The sequence below is a fragment of the Homalodisca vitripennis genome, chromosome 2, assembly GCF_021130785.1.
Source record: "Homalodisca vitripennis isolate AUS2020 chromosome 2, UT_GWSS_2.1, whole genome shotgun sequence".
NCBI classification, from domain to species: Eukaryota; Metazoa; Arthropoda; class Insecta; order Hemiptera; family Cicadellidae; genus Homalodisca; species Homalodisca vitripennis.
Genome location: NC_060208.1, coordinates 195,248,259 through 195,270,636, shown reverse-complemented (window position 1 = coordinate 195,270,636; position 22,378 = coordinate 195,248,259). Strand labels below are relative to the sequence as shown.

At 30.0% G+C, this 22,378-nt stretch overlaps 1 protein-coding gene across 1 annotated transcript in view; it reads right to left on the bottom strand.

Moving 5' to 3' along the window:
• Positions 1-1,168: 1,168 nt before the first annotated feature.
• LOC124355951 overlaps positions 1,169-22,378 on the bottom strand; it is a 32,187-nt gene continuing 10,977 nt past the window's right edge. The window contains exons 2-3 of the mRNA XM_046807100.1: positions 13,314-13,402; positions 1,169-1,336 (exon numbers count right to left, since the gene is read on the bottom strand). Of these exons, the coding sequence (XP_046663056.1) occupies positions 1,169-1,336; positions 13,314-13,402 (257 nt within the window). The remainder of the gene's footprint in view (positions 1,337-13,313; positions 13,403-22,378) is intronic.

The following is a 22,378-nucleotide window of genomic DNA, read 5'->3' as shown; positions in this document are numbered from 1 at the left end:
GTATGGAGGGAAATGGTGACTCCTGCCCCACTTTGACCGGAAAGGCTGGAACTGAGCTGAATTTTACTTGTTCTAAAGTGACATGACTTTACTTATACACTAAACTATTATTATTATGCTATACGACGAACATTATACTCGTATAACTTTTGCTATCCCTCCTAATAGTGTCTTGAGAGGACGCTGCCCCCACTCCTAAATATTGTGTCAAACCTGAAACAATCCCAAGGTCCTTTTAGTATTGAGTCCAATGAGAGATTTCTCATCTTCTAGCCCTTATTGAACACAAAAAAATATTTTTTAATAGCATAGAAATATTTGATATCAAAAATATTTGGCAGTTTTTAATTATAAGAATTAATCCTAATAGAGAATGTTTTTATCAAGAGTTATATCTTTACAACCAGACGGACTCTCCATTAAATTTTTGATCCTAAACTCAACGAAATTCTGCACTGGGCCAATAAGAGTCTAGGTACAAATATTAAAGCCTCAAGGACCCTTTTAAACCAAGTGTCATAATCAGAGGCCTTTTCGAGTTCTTAATAATGTTACATTCCATGAAGAGAGTCATTGCATATCTTTATTTCAAGTTTAAAGGTTTTTCCTTGTTTCAAGGGGAGGGGGAATTCTCTACCAAATACCTAGAGAGTACCCGCCTATCCTTGACGGTTCCCCCGGCACGTGAGGCTCGCACCCACTAAAAACCCTCCCGCCCTATTATCTTCATCCTGCATGATTCGCGATCACCAGTCCGTTCTTACTTCATCTATTGCAGGGTCTTTTAGCTTTCAGTTAATTCATTGCTTCATTGCTGGGTCGGTTTATTTCCATTGCTCAATTCTAACTTTACATGTTATGATTTCCTTAATCATTCGAACTACAACCTCCCACGACCCTTCACATTCCCACATCTTTTCCCACAATGATGTCCCCAGTGATTTGCTGCACCCAAATTTTCTATCTCTGCCTGCCACCTACTGTATGTACCGCTGTGTCATCAGGCTCATGACAGCACCAGCACTCTGCAGTTTGGCTTTTGGATATCTTGTGGTAGGTAGCTGCGGAAGCAACCATATCCGTGTCCACCCACGACCCAAGGCTGCAGTAGGGGGTGAGGGGTAATCCTTTCTGGTCCACTTTCATTCTCTGGTGATCCCCACCTATCCTACCATTGTCTCTTGAGTTGTGTTCTGGCCTCCTCTTTTCTCATCCCATTATAAACTTCTGTCCTCTCTCTAGCTAACAATACAATTGCAGGTACTCCTGCAATGACGAAAGCCGCCTCTGTGGATATCGTCCTATATCCACTGAACACTCTCAGTGCAACCATGCGCTGTAATATTTGAAGTTAAATCAATGTCAATTACTGAAAACTAATCCAATGTGTTTTAAAAATGTAATATAAATTGTGAATTTTTTACTTTATATCTAATGAAACTCTCCTTCAAACTGTTGACGGTTGGAATTGCGGAGGATAACATGGAGACCGTGCTGTAACACCAAGAATTATATTACCTGAAAACACTACAGTACGCTTAGTTCAGTTGAGAAGGGTGATTAACTTATATGATTAATCACTTCAAAAAAATGGACTAAGCCACAATACTTCATTTTAATAGAGATATGACCAGCTGTTCGCCTCTTCAAGGGTTGTATTGAGTTTAAGCTCTTATCTAAAATGTATATAAATTAAGTTCGACAAAAACCTTGTTAGTTGGGATTGTTTAAACACAAGAAATGTAAGTTTTCATCTAAGAAACAAACAGGTTATGAAAAAACTGTAAATTGTAAACAACAGTCTGATAACCTCATTATTTTTACAAGACTGTATCCACCAACAAGCCCTATTCTTATCCCTATACTCATATTTTTACTATAAACAACTTACGTCCACCTTCTGTTAATTATTGTATGTCACAGAAAACAAAATAAGACATATGATGATTTAAAATTGTTATTATTTAAGATATCATATACTCATTGGACAATAAAGAGTACAACGTCCAAAGTTAATAGCAAAGTTGTATGAGCAGTACCATCCGGACTTGATCAAGTTGTCAAGTTCAATTTGGCTTTTGACTCGGTACTCGCTAGACTGCAACAAATTAGGTCACTTGTAATGAAATGACATTACTCAGAAACATTTTTTACAATGATGACATCATTTTAGTTTTCCTGCTTACACCGCCACAACAAAAATCAGCCATAGCAGGTCTAATCAGCTCTAACCAGCCAGAACATAGATCAGCTCTAATCGCTACAACAGAACCCCCCTGCAATAGACCAGACATACCAATACATACAATATCTCGAGATTTGCGGTTAGTCATGTGCCGCTCTTGGATATCTTGTATGCAAAAATAAGTATATAATTAATTTCAAGTACTTGCAAAGATTATAATTGTTATCCACGAATAGAAACTATAACCATATAAATCATGTTTTATAATAATTCTTGGTGTTAACAATCTGTATTGATGACCGGTTAGTACAGAACAGTAGTTAATTAGGTTCCAACTAACCAATAGTGAGCACTAATTTCAGCTAGCATGTTAAAGAAAACTCAACAAAGCCCTTACCCCTTTTACATTACCTGTAACGTAAAGTCACTGCTTCTATATGTTTTGGTTGAACTATTGTTCGCGAAACACATTTCTACAGCAAATATAAATAGTTACAATAAATAAATTGTTATATCCAACCTTTTTTCTGTTACATTTTTTTATTCTACTGTCAAGGAATCTAGGTACTAAAATATATTTTTTTCAATAATTCTTACCAACCTCATGTTCTTCTTATCCTTTAAATCTATTCCAATAATTATTCCTGCAATAAAATTACCTGTTAATATAGATAATGCAACAGCTAGTGAAGGTTAAATGTAAGACCCGTCTGTATACCGGTTTCATTTTAACCACGAAAAAGAGGTTAAAAAAGGCATAACTGCATAATTCTACGACTACAAATAAAGGCTTAAGAGTGCTTGAAGTTTAACATTATTCTTATAGGGTTTACATAAATTTGTTTTACAGTTGCTGTCACTTAACTCATTTGTGTGTAAATTTACTAGTAAAAACGTCGTTAAATATGTAAATATTACTTTACTTCAATCTTAAAATGATTAGTATAATTTAGATTAAATATAATTTTTATTCATTAAATTTATCAATATTTTTTATTTATCAATGTTATTATATAATCATTTAAATAATTGGGGTAACCTTCTTCTTTTAAAGCACATCGTAACAGGAAATTGAAATGAACTATGACGGATGGTTTCCTTTATCTTAACTCTTCTTTCTTCTTCCTTCCCTCGTCATTCTCGTCGCTCCTCTAAATAATAGCAGTTAAACCAATTCCTTTAAGTTTTCCATCAAAAATATGCTTTGTCTTTTTGCAATTCTTTTCATATTAGTGTTGCCTTGAATTAATTTCAACCATGTATATTTTTTTCATGATATAAGCAAAACTAACATTTACAATTATTTTAAATAATCTTAAAATATTTTACATTTGGTGTTTAGCTTTGTTAAACTATCTCTATTCCGTGATTTTAATATTGTAAACATGAAATATTAATTTGCATTGATACTATAAGAAATATTATCAAAACTAAAGTAATTGCAAACTTTACGTTCCTCCTATATATTATTTGTAGCAAAGCATAATCTCGTTATAAGTAAGCATAAACTAGTTCTGCGAGTGAGATTGTATTTTCATGTCATTAAAATATATTTAAATAATTGAAAACATAGTGAGTATTTCGTAATGTTTTAACTTTAATTGTACAATACTGCTTATATAGCTATTTTGTAATATGTTTATGCGATCAGTGTTTATGGTAATAGATAATTTACCTTTGCAAAGTGTCTCTGATTTAAAGAAATATGTAAACTTAAAAGCCTACTCCGGTTTTTATACATTGTGGTCTTCTGTGAACAGATTTTTAAGAATGGCATTCATTACGATTTACGGGGTAACGTGCACATAGTATACAAATATTTAGTATGCCAAAAAGTTTACACTGGAATTGTTTCATGGGGAAAAATATATATCTTGTGAAAGCGTTTTAAACTATTACGTACATTAGGTAAGTCAAATTTTATTATTAAAAATACCTCTTCATATAACCTTTCCTGATAAACTGATACGCTCTAAGACATACATTTCACAATGTGTGTCCATCAGATTTGTCATTTCAGTGTATATCAGTGAGATAGTTCATCAGCACTGTTACCAGCATATCTTCATTTCACACGGGAATACTATACATATCACAAAATATTGTTTCACGGAGCGAGCCCCAGATATTAAATGTCACCGTGAAAAATGTGCCGCGCGGCGCAATAAAGTTCTCTGCTATTGCTCTAACATAAATCCACGTCATGTCACATTCACTGTAATCAAGATGTCCCTACATGAAACCTTTGTTTTCCCTTAAATAATCAAGTTCGATGACAAATAGAAGTCTGCAAAAGGTTACAGCTTAAAGTCAACAAACCCTTTATTAAATAATAGACAAACTATTGTCAGTCTCTATGTGGCATTGTTCTGTCTCTCTTGAACGATTTTATATATTTGCATCTATGTATTAATTTAATCATACATATCTTTTTCTTAATGTAATTTTTGTATTGCATAGTTTGTCTCCTTAAATTTTATTCGTCTGGAAATTCCATGTTAAGCCAGGGAAAACATAATTGAAGCTAGAGATAGTTTCAAATTAATTGGAAGGGTTTATGAAACAAGTATATGGATTTTGATCGAAATTAGGACTACTCTAAAATAAGCGAAAGCCATATTTAAGTTCCGCAGCTGAACCGTTTTTATTTTTTCATATATATATATATATATATATATATTATATATATATATATATATATATATTGATTACTTAACCTGTTCTGGAGGTTAGGTGACTTCAATCACAGGCCCATACTCTTCATTAATTAAGTATGACAATACACAAACAAGTAAGTTCCTACGAAACTTAATTGCTTTATTATGCTCATATTCTTTTTTTAATTTGAGAAGTTTGAAGAAAAAAACGTAAAGTTAAAGTTGGGTCACAATAATAATATTATCAATGGAATGCAACAATGATATAAAACATTTTTTATTTTAAAGAAAATCATAAAATCATCTCTCTCATTTACTCATTTAAATATCACGTTAAGAAATTAAATTTAATAGATGTATAAACCATCACACCATAAACATTGAATACATAGAAGACAAGACTGTATTAGAAATCAAATGTTTTTATTGGTCTCTCTTACTCATGCATTCATTCCTGACGTATGGTACATAGTGAGTTACCCTGTGACACAAGATATGAACCTCGTAGGTATAGTCCAGCAATACGTGGGTGGTTTGCGGAGATAGGTGTTATGATTATTCATAAATGATCTTTAGACATATCTCAGTATCTATATGGCGATATCAGTTTACATCACATCTGGTGATTTAGAATATCTGAGCCTATAACGAGTGAATAATGTGCAAAGATATACATCTCTTCAAATAGTAATTAGTGATGGTGTAGTAATGTCCCAACTGGCTGCTCTCGTAGTTTGAAAAGCATGGGTTTGTTCTTTTTCAATTAAAAGCAAATTTAAGATATTCACTGCATGATTTGTGTTTTTGAAAGCTGATTATATGCACCATGGTAGTCTTGTAAGATTTATTGCTCAAACACTTTGTTAACAGGTCGATTTTAAATAAAAACTATAAGATTGTGTGTTTTTTGAAAGTATAATTAACCCTAACAATATATTTCAAAGTATACTCCTTTTCCCTCAAAAATGTATATTATAACGAATATTATTTTTGAAATTTATGTTTATTAAATATGAAATTAAGGTTAATTAAGAACTTAACAAAATTATAATATTTCACAATAAATTATCAAATTCTCCATCTAAATTGATGTACGACAATGGCGGCGGGCTAAAGAAATGATGAACAACCACGATGTATCGCTAGTAATGTAAGTATTAATTACTAAATGTGGGTCATTGCATCCGGTACTGCAATATGTTTAGTATAATTAACATTTCAATTAATTAAATACAGACAATCATAGACATGTCATAGAGAAAATTTCTGTCGATTTCAAGAAACCAGATTGTGTACTTACGAAATGTAAATTTGATTCTCGGCTCATAGGGTGGTAGTTGTGGAGCGGGTCAATGCGTCTAAATTGCACTAACGCCAACACATAACTTTACCGTGTCGTCTTACATGTTGCTAACACATAACAATATACTGACAACTTTCACCTGTGTTCTTCCCGAGACTCCAACCAACTCAGGTTATTATGTTATATGATATTATGCATTACTCTTTATTTATTACGTAATTAATAAGAGGAAAGAAATATTTTTACGTTCCAATTTATTTATTATTAATTAAAAAGTGCTATATTTTCATTTTTATATACTGTTTACTATTATTGCCTCCGTTAATTTTATACCCCTCCTTAACTCACTACCAGTCACTGATTTATATATTATTTTACTCGAATTATGGATATGTTTGCAACTATAAACAACTTCACTCATCAAGGGCACGAATCAGTAAAATTTAATGTCGCTTATTCACATCAAATATTTCACTCTTACACACTAATTCATCTAAAATTATACACCCATTCAGGACTTTTAATACTCTGTATCGTTGATGTTCTAATGTATCTCTGAAAATAAATAATATATAAATCATATCAAACAGAGTGCTTTACACCATCGCTTTCAGAGTTAATTGGCTCAGGTCTGTCACATCGTCCCTGTTAGAACATGAAATGCATTGAATGCTTTTATTTGGTGATACTTTCACAACAGTTCTTTTGCTAATAATCCACCAGATACAGTATCCGATTTTTGCCATCATTTTCAGCTAACATTTATTCTATAATTGGTCCGTACGATAATATTATGTGTTGAGATAAATAAATAAAATGTTCTCTAATAACTCGCCAAAAAGTGCTACAAATTCATAAAACTAGATCAACATTAAACACATTAATTTTAGAGCAGGTAATTAAACTTACACAAAATTATATGGAAATTAAACATGTAATTTTATTCAGAGTTTAAGGTTATATTAGAAATGTTTCGAGTGTTATTAATTTATAATAATAATAAAACCACCTAAAATATATAAAATAACTTGTTATCTTATATGTTATTAAATTTTATTTTTAAATACCCATTTCACTTCAAATTAATACTCAAGGAAAAGATTACATCACCTTACATTCAAATTTTCGTAATGTAAAAAAATATATTTCCACTTTTACTTTTTTTAATATAGATATAAATGTATCAAAATAATTGAAATTCTATAATTTTTTAAACCTGGGAGTATGGCGGACAGACATTGATTAGCAAACAGAAAATATATGGTGTTGCATATTTTCACAGAATTACAGTTATTCACACTTCTGAAGAACTCCACCAAAAACAGATAATTATCTATGTATATACGAATAGATCTACAGTATTTTACGATTCGATACAGTCACATACAAAGATAAAGATAATGTTTTTGCTTAAATGAAAAAGATAACTTTTAATTATGATAAATTTACAAGTCGTAACCCAACGTGCGCTTCGTAATACAGGATGGCTTTTTCAATCTCGGAACTATAAAATATGCTCCTAAAATTTATTAAAACGGTGAAATTTTTTATTATAAAATGCGTTTTAATATTAATATTGATTTTTAAAATAATGTTTGACTTTATAAAATCTTACAGATTTTTTAATATTTTTAAATTGTAAATACAGAAATATTAGAGCTATGATGACAATTATTATGTAGTTTAACAGAGACAGAATACCTTTTTTTATCTTAGTATATGAATAATAGCTGTTTTGATATGTTGCTGTATTATGGTTTTTTTAAAAGAAAATACAAATCGAGAAGTATTTCAACCAGCATACACCACTATAAAACAGTTGACAAAGGATGAGTTACATACTCGTTTTTTTTTAATTTAAAAAATTTAATTTTATTAATTTTGTAATTTATTCAAATCGGATGTGTCAAGCACTATTGGATTGTTCCTGAGTCAAAGAATGGAATAGAGATGAAATGGCGTTTATATCTGTCTTCTGTGCTTTTAATATACTATTTCGCAAGCGTAAGTATAAAGTACAGCATTAGATATACTATTAAAATAAATAACACGTTTAATGGAAATTACCAAAAAGGCACACAGCATTCTAAACACTGTGTTTTGCACACACTGTGATAAAATGTAACAGAGAATGCACAGTTTGGACAAAAAGTTCATTATCATAAATAAGAAAACAAAAATAAATACAAGAAAAAGATAAACCAAAAAGTAAAATATAACCTAGCACAGTTAATGCAAATTGAGATCATCATATAATTTGGGCTAAGAAGAATCATAATAAGTTGTGAATTCCATGTCTTTAAGAGGAAATTAATCGAGGATCCATTCAGATAATTGGCTCACGAACTAATTAGTCAACTTTCATTTTAAATTAGGCCGTATAGCTGCTAATATTGAGTAACGAGCTAAAAAGGAACCCTTAAGAGTAAAATAAAATAGTAAGTGAAATAAATCGGTGATCAGTCACTGTATGATTTTAAGAAGTTCATCACGAATGAATCAACAATAAAGAAGCAAACCTCTCCATAATATACCGATCCGTATATCTTGTCCATAATGTGACAATAACCGGTTGAGATCTGACCGCAACTTAAATCTTTATTATGGGACTTCGTTCTTAATCTATAACTATACATAGAAAATCAATATCAGTGAAGTTTATTGATAATATTATATAACTGATCATACACGTTGATTTTTCTTAAGGAATGGTGCAGCTTTAACAAAGAAAGCTGGAAGATAAAGCAATACAAAAGACATCTGCAAGTCAACGGCCGAGCTAAGGGGTCGTTACAGAAGAAATATGAACAAGCTGCAATTTGAACCTTTTGTCTCGTCCTTTTTGTTCAGTGAAGTCTAAATAGTAAATTTCTACTTCCCTTATTTATTCAACGATTTCATTTATAAACAGCTATGTTTTTTTCATCTCAATTTTAATCTGTAAATAAAATCAGGACAACTATATTCGTACAAAAATAATAATTCTTTGTAAGTCAAACTATAAATTTTATGAAATCAACAATTAATTATCTCTCATAGTACATAGTAATAAATAATCCCCAGAATACCCTATTAATTTTTAAAAACCTTTATAGATTAATCGAATACAAATTAACAGACATTGTATTTTTTTAAATATGTATATCCCTTCCCTTCCATTTGAAGGTTTACATTTTGGCTGGAAAATATAGGCCTACATTAATGTAAAATAGTTTATTATTGAACACATTTCAATATTATATAAAATGTAGTATTAAACGTGTTAACATTATAATTATGTATAAGTTGTAATAAAAAAATGTATTATATTATTTCAAATTGTGTGTTTTATACATGATGTAACTACCAAGATTTTAACGCAAACTTTAGGATATTTTTCCATTGAACAACACGGGCCAAAAACTAGGTGCAATGAATGGTCTAACTCTTTTTGTTTACCGTCTGTGTGTCTGTATAGTTTTATAAATGTTTTATTTTTAAATTATAAATACGTAGAGATAACAACTCTATTTTATACAATTTTTGTTCCTGCAGTCTCAGTTTAATACAAACATTCTTATTATATTACCATATTAAGAGACAATATGACGGGTATTTGTAAGCAATTTTTTATTCATAAATATTACGGCTTTTTATCACAAACATTTTGACGGTTATATCATATAAACAAGTTAATAAATAAGTATAATTAAATAACGAAGGTATAACTTTTTTAACACTTACCGTACGTCTAATGATAGCGTAATCATTTCAACAATGTAAACTTTGTTATACATAAAGTGTGATTTTATTTTTAAAGCTAAAATCACATATATTTGATCTCCTTGAACCCATACCTCCTGTTTTATTTAAACAACTTACAACAACTAATTGAACATACCCCATTGGGAATCAGGAGACGTTGCTCCAGAAGCCTAGAAAAGCTAAAATCAGAGATTTATAATGAAATAAAACCTAAAGTAAACAAAGAAACTTTTAGGATTAGTAATTATAAATATTTATATATAATATTTTCAAAATTGAAGTCCTTACACTACTTAATAAAAGAGCTTACATTGTAAGCGACCTATAATTTAGGCAGTACAGAGTATAGGACAAAAGACTGCACTGGGCAGTTTAAAAAATATCACGTAAAACATAAAAATCAATACTTTAAAACGCGTTATGCGGCCAAACCGTTGAGGATAGGGCAAAATGTTACTGAAAATTTTTTGTACATCACGCAATTTCATAAATCCTGTTAAAAATTTGTTTTGAGCTACGACCAACCGTTTAAAAACGCTATCAAGCCCGGAATGTAAATTTTTAGGCGAAAATGTCCAAATATTTTAACTTAATCGCATTTTGCGGTCAAACTAATGAAAATAGAGTAAAAAATTACTTGACCTTTTTTTTAGATCACATTATTTCCTAAATCTAACCTTTGTTTTATTTTGACCTCCGACCAATGGTTACGCCGCTATCGACCCCATAATCAAAATTTTCACGTAAAATTTACAAAAAAATTGCACATAATCACGTTTTTCGGCCAAACCAATGGAGATAGTGAAAAAAGTCACTGGACCTTTTCTGTAGATAACGTAATTTGCTAATTTGATTGGGTCAATCAGATTTGAGCTACGACCTACCGTTCGGCCACTATCGGGCTCGAAACTTTATTTTAAGCGAAAAAATCTCTGGAATGTCAAACATTTCCGTGTTTTGTGGCTTAACCACACGAGATAGGACAAAAAGTCACTGGACCTTTCTTGTAGTTCACTTCATTCCTGACTGACGATTTTTCGTCAGATCGAAGCTAGCTCCAACGGTTCACCCGCTATCAGGCTTACAAGAAATGCCTGCAGGGGTGAAGAATGCGCGATTTTTGAGGAATTTTTTGAGGGGTTTTTTTTAAAAGTAAAAAAGTCCGGTTTTTCAGACTTTTCCTCCGGGTCATATTGTGAAAGGTACCTGCGTGCCAAATTTCAAGTTTCCAGCACTTCTAGAACTATGTTAGAATTTGTATCTATATATCAGTGAGTCAGTCAGTCAGTCAGTTTCACATGCGGCTGTATAGTATATTAGATATATATATATATATATATATACATATATATATATATATATATATATATATACATATATATATATATATACATTATATATATATATATATATATATATAAATATATATATATATATATATTTATATATACAAATGTAGATATTTCAACTAAAATAAATATAATAGTATTTATTTTTTTGTTGCAATCATAAAATTAATTACAAAAGTAAAAATATATCTCAAAATCATAAATACTTATGAAATATGAAGGCTGAAAAACAGGCCTTCACAATGTCTTGGTATTTGGATTAGCTGCAGTATAGGAGTAAACGAAATAATATTTAAGCTCACAATGTGAGAAGGCTTTCTCCCGACAATTTCTTTTGATGAATTAGAAGAATATGAGATTTCCGCTTTGGTCGTGTCAATACCCTGATAAGTTGAGCCCAGTATTTTATTAAAGCCGGCTTTAAACATTTCTTTTAAAGCACAGATCTCATTCCTTGTCACTGATGACATAAATCTATGTTATTTAAAGGTATAGGTTATTCAATAACAATTACCAACATTTACATCACAATAACATCCTATTGGATATATTCTGCTAAATATATCCACAATGATACACTGCTTACGGTTATAAACTGTCATACAAGTGTGTAAGTTGATTTGCGATTGAATATTAGGTTTTTTATGGCGTTAGTTAAACCTTAAACAACAATGATACGATTTCTTAGTTCTTTCGCACAAGTTTAAAATATTATTGAACCTTTGTAGTGTTATTGCTTCTTAGTCTTAGCTAGATGGTTTTCTTCTGACTGTTAGCTCATATTTTATGATGTTTGTTGATGAATTACTCTTACTCTATGAGGATAAAATATACAGTCGAAAACTCATTCTGTTAAAAAAAGCAACGTATTAGGGACAATTATTTTATTGGTAACTTTCGTCTGAAGTGTCTCTGATTTCAAAGATTAAGTATTTTGGATTTCAAACTAGAGTAAATGATAAGTATTGTACATTCTGAGGATATTAAATCTATAAAATATAAGACTAACCTTTAACTCTAGCAAGAGATCACTTTTAACTTTCGACTCTCTCCAAACAACGTATATTTTGACGTTACAGCAGAATACTGAACTTATCATTACCACTCAGGAGACGAATGATGAAGTACTGACTAAGATTAAGTTTTAAGCTATTATTGTGTTTTAAGTTCAAGATAAGAGTAAGCCACACAACATGTCGCTTAAACAGTCTTCGCTGACGTCGCATTAAAAAATTTCAAGTATATAGCTTGTTTTATTCACGAGATGTCCTACAGACACATATAGGCCTACAGACATGCAAAGGGACCAAAAAGAAATTGTAAATCCCTTTGGCAGATATAACAGAAATTGTATCAGCATCTCTATTTCATCTCTATTTCTCGATAACGCTGAGCCAAATACAATGGTTAGAATTTCACCATCATAGAACTCAGAAACCTATGTAGAAATGAATTTTTATGCAAAATTTTAAGTCTCACACTCAATATTTTTCAAAACTTTTGGTATTAATAGCAGTGTTTAAATAATAAAAGTCTACAAACCTAGTCAACAAAACATGATTTGTATGTGTTAGGGTATGTATGCTATATGTAACGTACATACACAGTTATATGTTACATTTTAGAATCTCATAACCGTATGTTCGGCTTGTTTACACATTTTTTATTCTGATCTTTCTCATTAAAATTAGGGTTAGTAATAAGAAGAAATAAAAAATGACATGCTACATTGAGCTAAATCATGCACCATCATTAAACTTAGTGTAGGCTATATAAAAACGCTATTTCATACAAAGTTTCTAACGTATAGACCAGTTCTTTTCAATACAGTGTGCAGATATACAGACAGGCATACAAAAATAAATTAAACCACTTTTATTGGGCTCAGTTAAGAATATTACCAGATTTCAAACTCTTTTTTAGTCTGATTTCTGGTTTACGCAGTTCAAACAAAAAGATGTAACAGTGTCCCACACTTGCAATTAACCCGTATTGCGTATAATAGTAGAAATAATCTAACAAAGAGAATTATTATCCCCCTAATGACCAGCAGCCCTTCATCAAAAACTCGTTACCTCTACAATGTGATCCGCCGCGTGCAGGTCAGCCCGGCGCCGCGCCGCCAGTCTCTTCTGGACATTGCTTTCATTGTGGCTCTTTATATCTGCTGGGCAGTTCACAGTGATATAAGATTTTATTATTCTACAGAAAGTTTCTAAAAAATTGGTAATAACATTATATATAACATGTGGATCATATTTACTGATTATTGGATCTACAAACCGACTAGATCATTAATAATAAAAAAAAAAAATTACAGAAACAAAATGAATAACATATTGTCTTAATAAATCATGAAATACACCTCTAGACATTAAATAAGAGAAAATAGCTAAGGTATGCTTTAGCTAAAACTCGTATAGCGTTTTAAACACAAATACTCACTTATACATCGTGCATTATTTGCACTCTTCAGATAGAAGAGAAACACAACCAATTAATTTCATTTGATAAAAGATAAAGGTAAAGTTAAAAAAGTAAAAATGTATTAATTAATTTGTCTTGTCACACTAAAATAATTAAATCTGAAGCGACTGTCAAAGTGAGGTGAACTATAGTATCCTGCAGCCGCTAAGACTTCCGCGAAACTAATTGGAAAATTACTGGTTTAGCAATGTAGTATATCGATTCTTCTCAGTACTTCTCATAAACCGAGAGCTGTATTTCATGACACTAAGTTTTTCTGAGAGCAACTACTTTGGACTCGGTTAGATTACAACTAATATTTTATTTTGAAAAGCATTAAAAAAGTATACAATGATAAATGTGTGCTTATTATAAGTTACTACTGTATTACCACAACTTACGGTAAGTTAGATATCTATGCGTATACATGTGTGTTTAATTTTTAAAAAGAGGAATTTAGTTCATGTAGTGTGACAAACTTTAAAAATAATACTTTGTTATTAAAACTCTGTAAATGGAATATTTATACTAATACAAAAGAAAGATTGAGGTAGAATAGAAAATCTTAATATAAAATTAAACCTTATAATATTTATCTAAAATATATAAATTTGTAAAAGATTCATGGAAATATTAACTGATCTAGTTACATTTGTTTGTATATATTAATTAAAGTTTTAGTATTAAGAAAATGCATTATGAAAATAATTATATATATAAGTGCTTAGTTTGGTTTTAATCAATTAGTTAAAAGTACATTTTAAATGTAATAGAAAAGGGCGAGTTAAGTGCTCATGTCGCATAATTTAGAAATAAAGTCAACTCAGCTATGTTAATGACCGTCGTTAATGATCGTGTATACCCCTTCAGTGAATAACGAAAATTATATTTGGTACTCCTGACCAGTAGAGGAAGCGTTGCAACTATAACACCAGTGCATTATACACAATAAATCTTTAGCAATTACACAGCTCTAAAAAAGAATACTTATTAAAGTTTTACTAGTATTCACATTTTCTAAAAAATAGGTAATAACATCATATAGAACATGTGGATCATATTTACTGCATTATATAAAATAGGGAATTATTTTATTACTGAAAATATTATAAAGTTCACTGATTATACTTGAGACAAATTTTATATTGCATTCCTGTTTTATTGATAGGGATTTTTATTGAAATGATAAATATAACTTATTACTTCGTAAAATACTGTGTAAGTTTACTAACGTTGTAATCTTGCATAGTTGAAGATTAACTTTCTATGGCTTTGCGTACATAAGAAATATACTTCTAACTAGTAAATTTTATTTCTTTTGTCCTAGATTACATATTCATCTTGTAACAAATTATTGACACAGAAATAAACTTAAATTAAAAAATGAAAATAAATAAGTTGAGTCCAAAAAGTATTGCATAACGATATGGGTTTCCACGCGAGCACTTTAAGAGAGATTGTATTTCTCAGAAAGTTCTTTAGATGTATCCCAATCATAGAGCTATTTGATAGAAACAGTCCAGATTCCTTCTAAACTTATAAGTTATAAAACAGAGAAAGTAACAATGAAACACAATAAAAAACATTCTATCATGATAAAAAATATATTTTTTATACATACATAGGCTATTTATAAACACTTATGGAACACTTCCATCTGTAGGTATATGCTATTTTATCTATCTCTGTGTTCAGGAACAGTTACATGTTTTATCACTGACTTTTAAGGGCTTCATAACAATTTAATTGATGCTATAAAGTTGTTAATTGATTTATATTTATTTCATATTTTAATTTTCTAATCGTTCTACTAATTATTATTTTTCATTACATAATTCTAAGTTAAATTAGTTGGGTATACTTACGTGGTTAGTGACCAATATACCTTTTTATGATTTATAAAGTATTACAAATTCAAATTAAATTTGGTTTTCTTGTTGACAAGTATATATTGGAAAAAAATATTTCAATAAAATATTACTTCCCTACTATAACAGATACTACGTAGATAAACATCTGGACAATATTTAAAGACGTGTAGCGAAATGGTTACAGAAGAACAATTGAACTCAGTTCAATAAAAGGGCGTTAATTCTCTTAAACCAATGAGGCAAAGGATGTGACGCATTGAAGTAATGGCTCTTAGTAAGATTGAGGCAGTTTTAAATTAATTTTATAACTCATTGAGTACACAGTTCGTGCCATTAGATACCCACGTGTCGGCGCTTTCACACACAGTTCTTGTTACAGCACATAGCTTTTAATGGTTAGAAAAGACAAAATTTTAACTAACAATTTTTAGTGAAATTATAATTGAACTGGTTTTTGTTTAACTTCATTATAGCCATAGTTACAGTGCCAATATGTTAAAATATTAAATAGGCATTCTACGTTGTCTAGTATTTCTTGTAAACTTCTTGTCGTATAAACTTTATATCATTCTTATTATTAATTGCCTGTTAATTTTAATTTTTTTTTCATTGTTATTTATTCAAGCCACCATATCATACCGACTACAATTAGAATAAATGTATGAATATGAGTATATTATTAATAGTTAGGTAAAACACTTTAATTAAAGAAGCTTCTAAATTTTAAATGTAAAATCTTGTAGTTTTTAATTATGTTTTTTTGATAATCCATTGAATATACGTTAAATTTTTTAATTAAGTCACTCAAAAAGGTAAATCAAACTAAAGCTACAGATTGTTTGAGCTAATAGTTTGGTAGTTAATCTGTAAGGAAGGTAGATTTTTTACATTGAGCCTAATAAATAAGTTTTTCGTTAAATTTTTATCAAATAAATTAACTTAATATTTTTTTATTTCATTTAATATGTATTGATTATTATTTATTTGTTTCTTCTAGGAAGGCCATTCATTATCTTTGCAGTTATAGTAATGATATTGTATGCACATAACAGTACTATTGCGGTGGTGGGTCCTAATCGATATACTGCGGTGGTTACTAAACCATCATAAGGCCCTTGATACCCAGGGGTGTGGTGGATTACTTATGAAACAAGGCTGTCTACTGCAAACTAAGAAACATAAAATCGCCCAAGAGTCAGTCAGCAGCAGTTTCTCGGTGAGTTCACAAAGCGTACACTCTTCTCGACAGAAACGTTAGATTTTAAATATATTCAACAACTTGAATTTGCGATCTGATCAAAAGTGTTAATTTAACAAACTCCAAATGTGTAACTCCCTTACTAATTAACACTGGAAGCGGTAAGGTCATCAGTGTAACCATACTTAGTTGTAATAATCGTTACGCTACATAGAGCACCGCAAAACTAACATAAAATGTCGTTACATTCACAAGTTTCTAACCATTAAAAGAGCATTACTAGAGTAGATAGAAGTAAACCATTAGCCGTTGCACATCATCAGAAACTAAGTAAGTGGCATAAAACTTCTCGCTAGAACAGTGCTGGTTAGAATACAAGTTCTCTAAATACGAGTACATCAGGGAAGTTTCTAGCACTAGTATATTTTTAGTGTGTTTTTATGCCACCACAAATACAGTTACCTCTGTAATTTGTAAGTACTATATTTTCAGTCTCTTTATGTATGATCATATTTAATTCTATGCCACAGTAATATTACTGTTTATTTTCTATACAAGCAGAACCTCTCGGCTAATCTTATAAATGTGAGCTTCCTGAAAGTCTTATATTAGGAATCTATGAGTTTTAAAGGTGGTGTTTTCACATAGTTTAATCGTCTACAAATTGCTTCTGGCCAACATGGAAATAAAAAAAAAATACTTAGTGTGTAGCATTCTATTAAACAGCACGGGAATCCGCATCTTAGTGGAAACGTTTAATTTGAAATGAAAAACCGCTTAAGTTCAGAAAGCACAAATTTAAAAGTAATTTATTATTGTAGAGGAAGGAAGGCAGATTTGAAGGATTACAAAGATTTACCGAAGCAGATCTCACTGTTGGCAAAGTGCTTGGGACCGAGTCATAACTCAACGACTGGAATCGCGTTTGCGTGAACCCGCTTCCCAGAACGTCCTGTCCCATATATCAGGTGCTTTCTCGGTTCTAACTTGTGTCTTCATGTATTGTCTCTTTAAATGGATAACAAACACACAATTGGGTGGATCGTCTGTGCAGATCGAATTTCCAGTAGTGTAGTAAATTATGCAGTTGCTTTAAAATTGAATCATTTGCGCTTCAAAATTTTCGATTCGGGAGTAAAATTGAGAATAACGATACCTCGATAAGCATGAGGGATGCAAATGGATTATAACTGAGACAGAAATTTCATTTTTAGCGATTTCATACTGAGAATTGTAAGGCAGAGTAGACACTTAAAAATGGTAGAAAATGTTTGTTTCATATAAACTTTGCAATGAAAAGTGACGACAATTATTATTCCCACTCGAAACTTCATACCCAAACACTAAATGTAACCGACCCAGCGCGATATGAGGTCTAGAGTTTCATTTGACTCTTAACAACCGTAGATAATCTATAATTTGAAGTTTTAATGAAAAATAAATTTTTTGAGACCTCATATATATATATATATATATATATATATATATATATATATATATATATATATATATATATATATAATTTCAAATACAAGACAACTTAAATTCTAACTAAATCCAATTTCTTGATATAATCTTGTAATATATTGTAAAGGTGGAAGTATTTAATGTATTATTAAATAACAACTAAATAATAATAAAGCAAATTTATGCTTTTATAGAAGATTGGTGCTCTATAGGTATAATTATGTTTGTAGTATTTTATGTATAACAACAAGATATTATACCATATTTATTCATGTATTGTGCTTTCAACTTTTAAACCAAGAAAAATTTTTCTAATTTGTTATTGATGCTACGCTCTTTTTTAAGCAACTTATTATGTATTTAGATTTGGCATGCATTCATTACCAAAATTTTGTCTTAGAGCTGAATGAAACTTACATATGTGCATGGCCTGATAGTTCATGGTATAAAACAATAGAAATTCAATGGAAAATACGTCCAAAAAATGTGTGATTTCTTACTGAATCTTCGTAAGTATTTCTTTACATCTTTTTCGACTTTAAATATTTGTCTAATACTATTTTTTATCCTAATATTAAGCCTAAATTTAAAAAATTATTTAATTTTATAATACTTGGTATTTAGATTTTGTATCACAAATGAGTTGCATGTAAAATTAAATTAGGGTAAGTATTAAGTACTGAAAGAAAACGTTACTTTGTTTATATATGTAACAGCCTTATGAACTTAATAACACATATTTCAAATTAGAATCCAGTGTCTTTGTAACACTTCATTGTTTACACATTAGAATCAATCCAGTATTGACTAGATTGAGAAAAACTTAATTTAGCAACTTCAGCTACCCTCAATTTACTTGGTACTAACTTTTAGTTTTTATCTAATTTGACTAAGAATTTGAGCCACCACCATTTTTATAATAATAAACTAAATATTTATTCTTTTGTACATTTATAGTATACCAATTTTAGATTATGTGTACCAAATTTTAACATTATGTCTCATACTATTTTTAAAAATACATACGGACCCACAGGCAAAAACTAAGCATTCTCGGACATATCTTCAGTATAATTTTTTTTATTTTTTCGATGTCCCGAACCGTTTCCCAACATATTGGTCGCCCGTTATAAAGCATTATATATGTAGAAGGAAATTCCCCGACTCAAACGCTCATCACTGATTCCCCAACTTCCAGATATCACAGAAAAATTGGCATACACATTCCTCTTGGCTTGAAAAGAAATTTTAGAATTTTCTTAAATATCTAAAGTTTTTAGCATCTTATTCATAAAGTAATTTTGTCCAGCCACTTAATAGGGTAAACTAATACTCAACCAATAATATTATCAGATTTATAACTTATTACGTAACTGACTAATGAACAAGAACTTCATACTAATCGCAGTTAAAATTCCTTATAAAGAATTGGTGTTATCTAATAAATCAATCTTTTTGTAATTTATCTTTTATATGCTTAATATATGATCAAACACTCCAATAAAATGAAAAAGTTTTATTTTGTTGTTTTTTTATATGTTTATATATATATATATATATATATATATATATATATATATTATGTATGTTTTTTATATATGTTGTTAAAACATATCTTTTATATGTTTTAAATTAGGAACTAATCTCAACTGTACTTTACTTTAACTATATGTTTTATAATTTATTATATTAACTAACGAAAAATAATATAGATTAAAAACCTCTGTGCTTTCCATAGTGTTTTGTTAAAAATATGCAAATTATTTCAAATGGCCCTCTGTAGTATATGGTGTACGTTAAAATCCTGTAGGAAAACCCAAAGTGTGAGAACAGATACAACAAAACGTGTATTTTACATATAATGGAACAAAATATAATTTGTAAATTAGGCTTTTTGATATTTCTTAAACTATAAAACTTTAAAGGAAAATAAATTTCTTTGCTTCAACGACGTGATTAATCATAATTTCATTGCTAATGTTCCCTGAGAAAGCGAGAAATTTCACAAATAGTATTTATATTCAAGTAAAGCAATGATTAGAAATTTGCTTTACATTATCATTTTACAGTAACCAAAGTACTTATTATTATCAATTACTAATAAAAACTCCAATCATTAATATTCAGACGTTCTTGCCCAAGGTTAGTGTGTGCATCGCAGTTCCTAGTAATAGACACTGTGATGCAAGGGAATAAACGATTAACAAAGGTTTATAACGAACTTGTATCTTGAATTCTGTTTAATTACATTGTAGAGATGAAATTCCTGATGATGAACCATCTCATACTCAACCTCCTTTGTGTGCATTATCTCTGATTTTAAGTTACACTACATAAATTGTGGGTCAAGACTTCCAATCATTTAGCACACTGCTAATTTATTGTTTAAAATGTATTTTCTAACTAGGATGAGTATACTGACCACATATATCATTTATATGAGATCAATTCAGTTCAATTAGTACATATTTTGGTCATATTTATCATTTAAGAGTGAGAAATGTACGTAAGCATCGATGAAAATAAATTCAACGTTTACCCTAACTTTTTCAATACTTATGCAACTTGGTCTTTCGTTTATAATCACTTCTCCACAACTTGTATTAAGTCTGTCTTGCCTTAAAATCTTTCATAGAAAAAGAGTTTTGAATGGATCAAGATGTATTAATGTTTCAAGATCGATTTATATAGTTCAATTATAGTAAAATGAGACTTTTGTATATTTTAATAAGGTAATAAATCTGTCAGCCATGAAAAGTAACATTGAAACATTTAATTTAAGTTATCATAAAAAAATATAAGTTGCTTATTTTAAACACAGCTTTATATTCGGTATTAAAGAACACATCGGTGATATTACTGCTTCAAATACTATTTAAATTACTTAATTTTGGTTGTGTTGCTAAATTTCTGTAAATATTGACGGGATACGAATACAAAAATACTATTAGTCTGCTTCTTCCTCTGACAATCTGCGTATTTGAGACTACCTTAATATTATTGTAATGTCCACTATTAACACACGTGACAATGGAACTGTCAAAATAACACATAACTCCCCATGACTACGTTGTCTGCCGACTACGGTTCTCAGTATGGCTTATTGCTGTTGTAAAGGTTTACACGTTGCAGTGAAACGGTTATATGATAATATATCACTTCCCATAGAGCAGTAAGTTTCTCCATTGTCTGGCCAACGTTCAGTTCTGAGCCTGTTTAAGATATCATTAAAGCGGTCTACTAGGAAGTAGGTCTGTGAAAACCTAATAATAAAACAATAAAATGCTATGCTACTAATTGGATGTCTGTCGATATTAAAATCGATTCAACCTTTTATATCAAAACGTTGTTAACGAGGCTATGGCAACAAAATTTAAAATCCTATATTGTGCGAGAGCGAAGATCCTTTGAACCTTTGAATGTAAATATAAATTTTTGATGTTTACAATGACTAGCGATAACGAGTACCGATAAAGTATCCTCTTATCTGCTGTGGAGTGCTCATCAAGAGTATGCCTTTATTGTGTAGTTTTATCGTGTCTGTGATTTATATTATTACATTGCTGAGTATCAAATACTACTGTGCCCTGTAAATAGACGTCTGTTTTTATTAATTGATGTCCATGCATGTGATCCAAAGAATTGTATATACTTAAATATATGCATGTTAAAATTCCTAGAAATCTCAAAGTACATATTCAAATGCCCAACTGAAACTTTTAATCCCCTAACGAATATGTTCGTATTTCATATATATTTCCGTTTACAAAGATTCAAATCCATTTGGTCTTTCTTGAAAGAGCGTGTCTATGTTACGAAGATAATTGGATTATCACAAATCAAGAAAGAATTGGCACAGATTATTTACTTCATCTTTACTGAGTGACAATAGTGGTTTTGCTTTATTTATATTGTCCACTATATCTTGGATACCTTCAAAATTGTACTGTAATTAAATCACTGGATTAATAAAAACGATTCAAACAATTATTAATACTATTCTTTGAATAATAACTCTGTGTATTATTTTTATTACATTGAATAAAAAAGTTTCAAATTATAAAATTTGTTTAAATTTTTTAATAAACGCAATAAAATTAAGTGGATGTTGTAAAGAAAATATTTAACATGAGCCCAA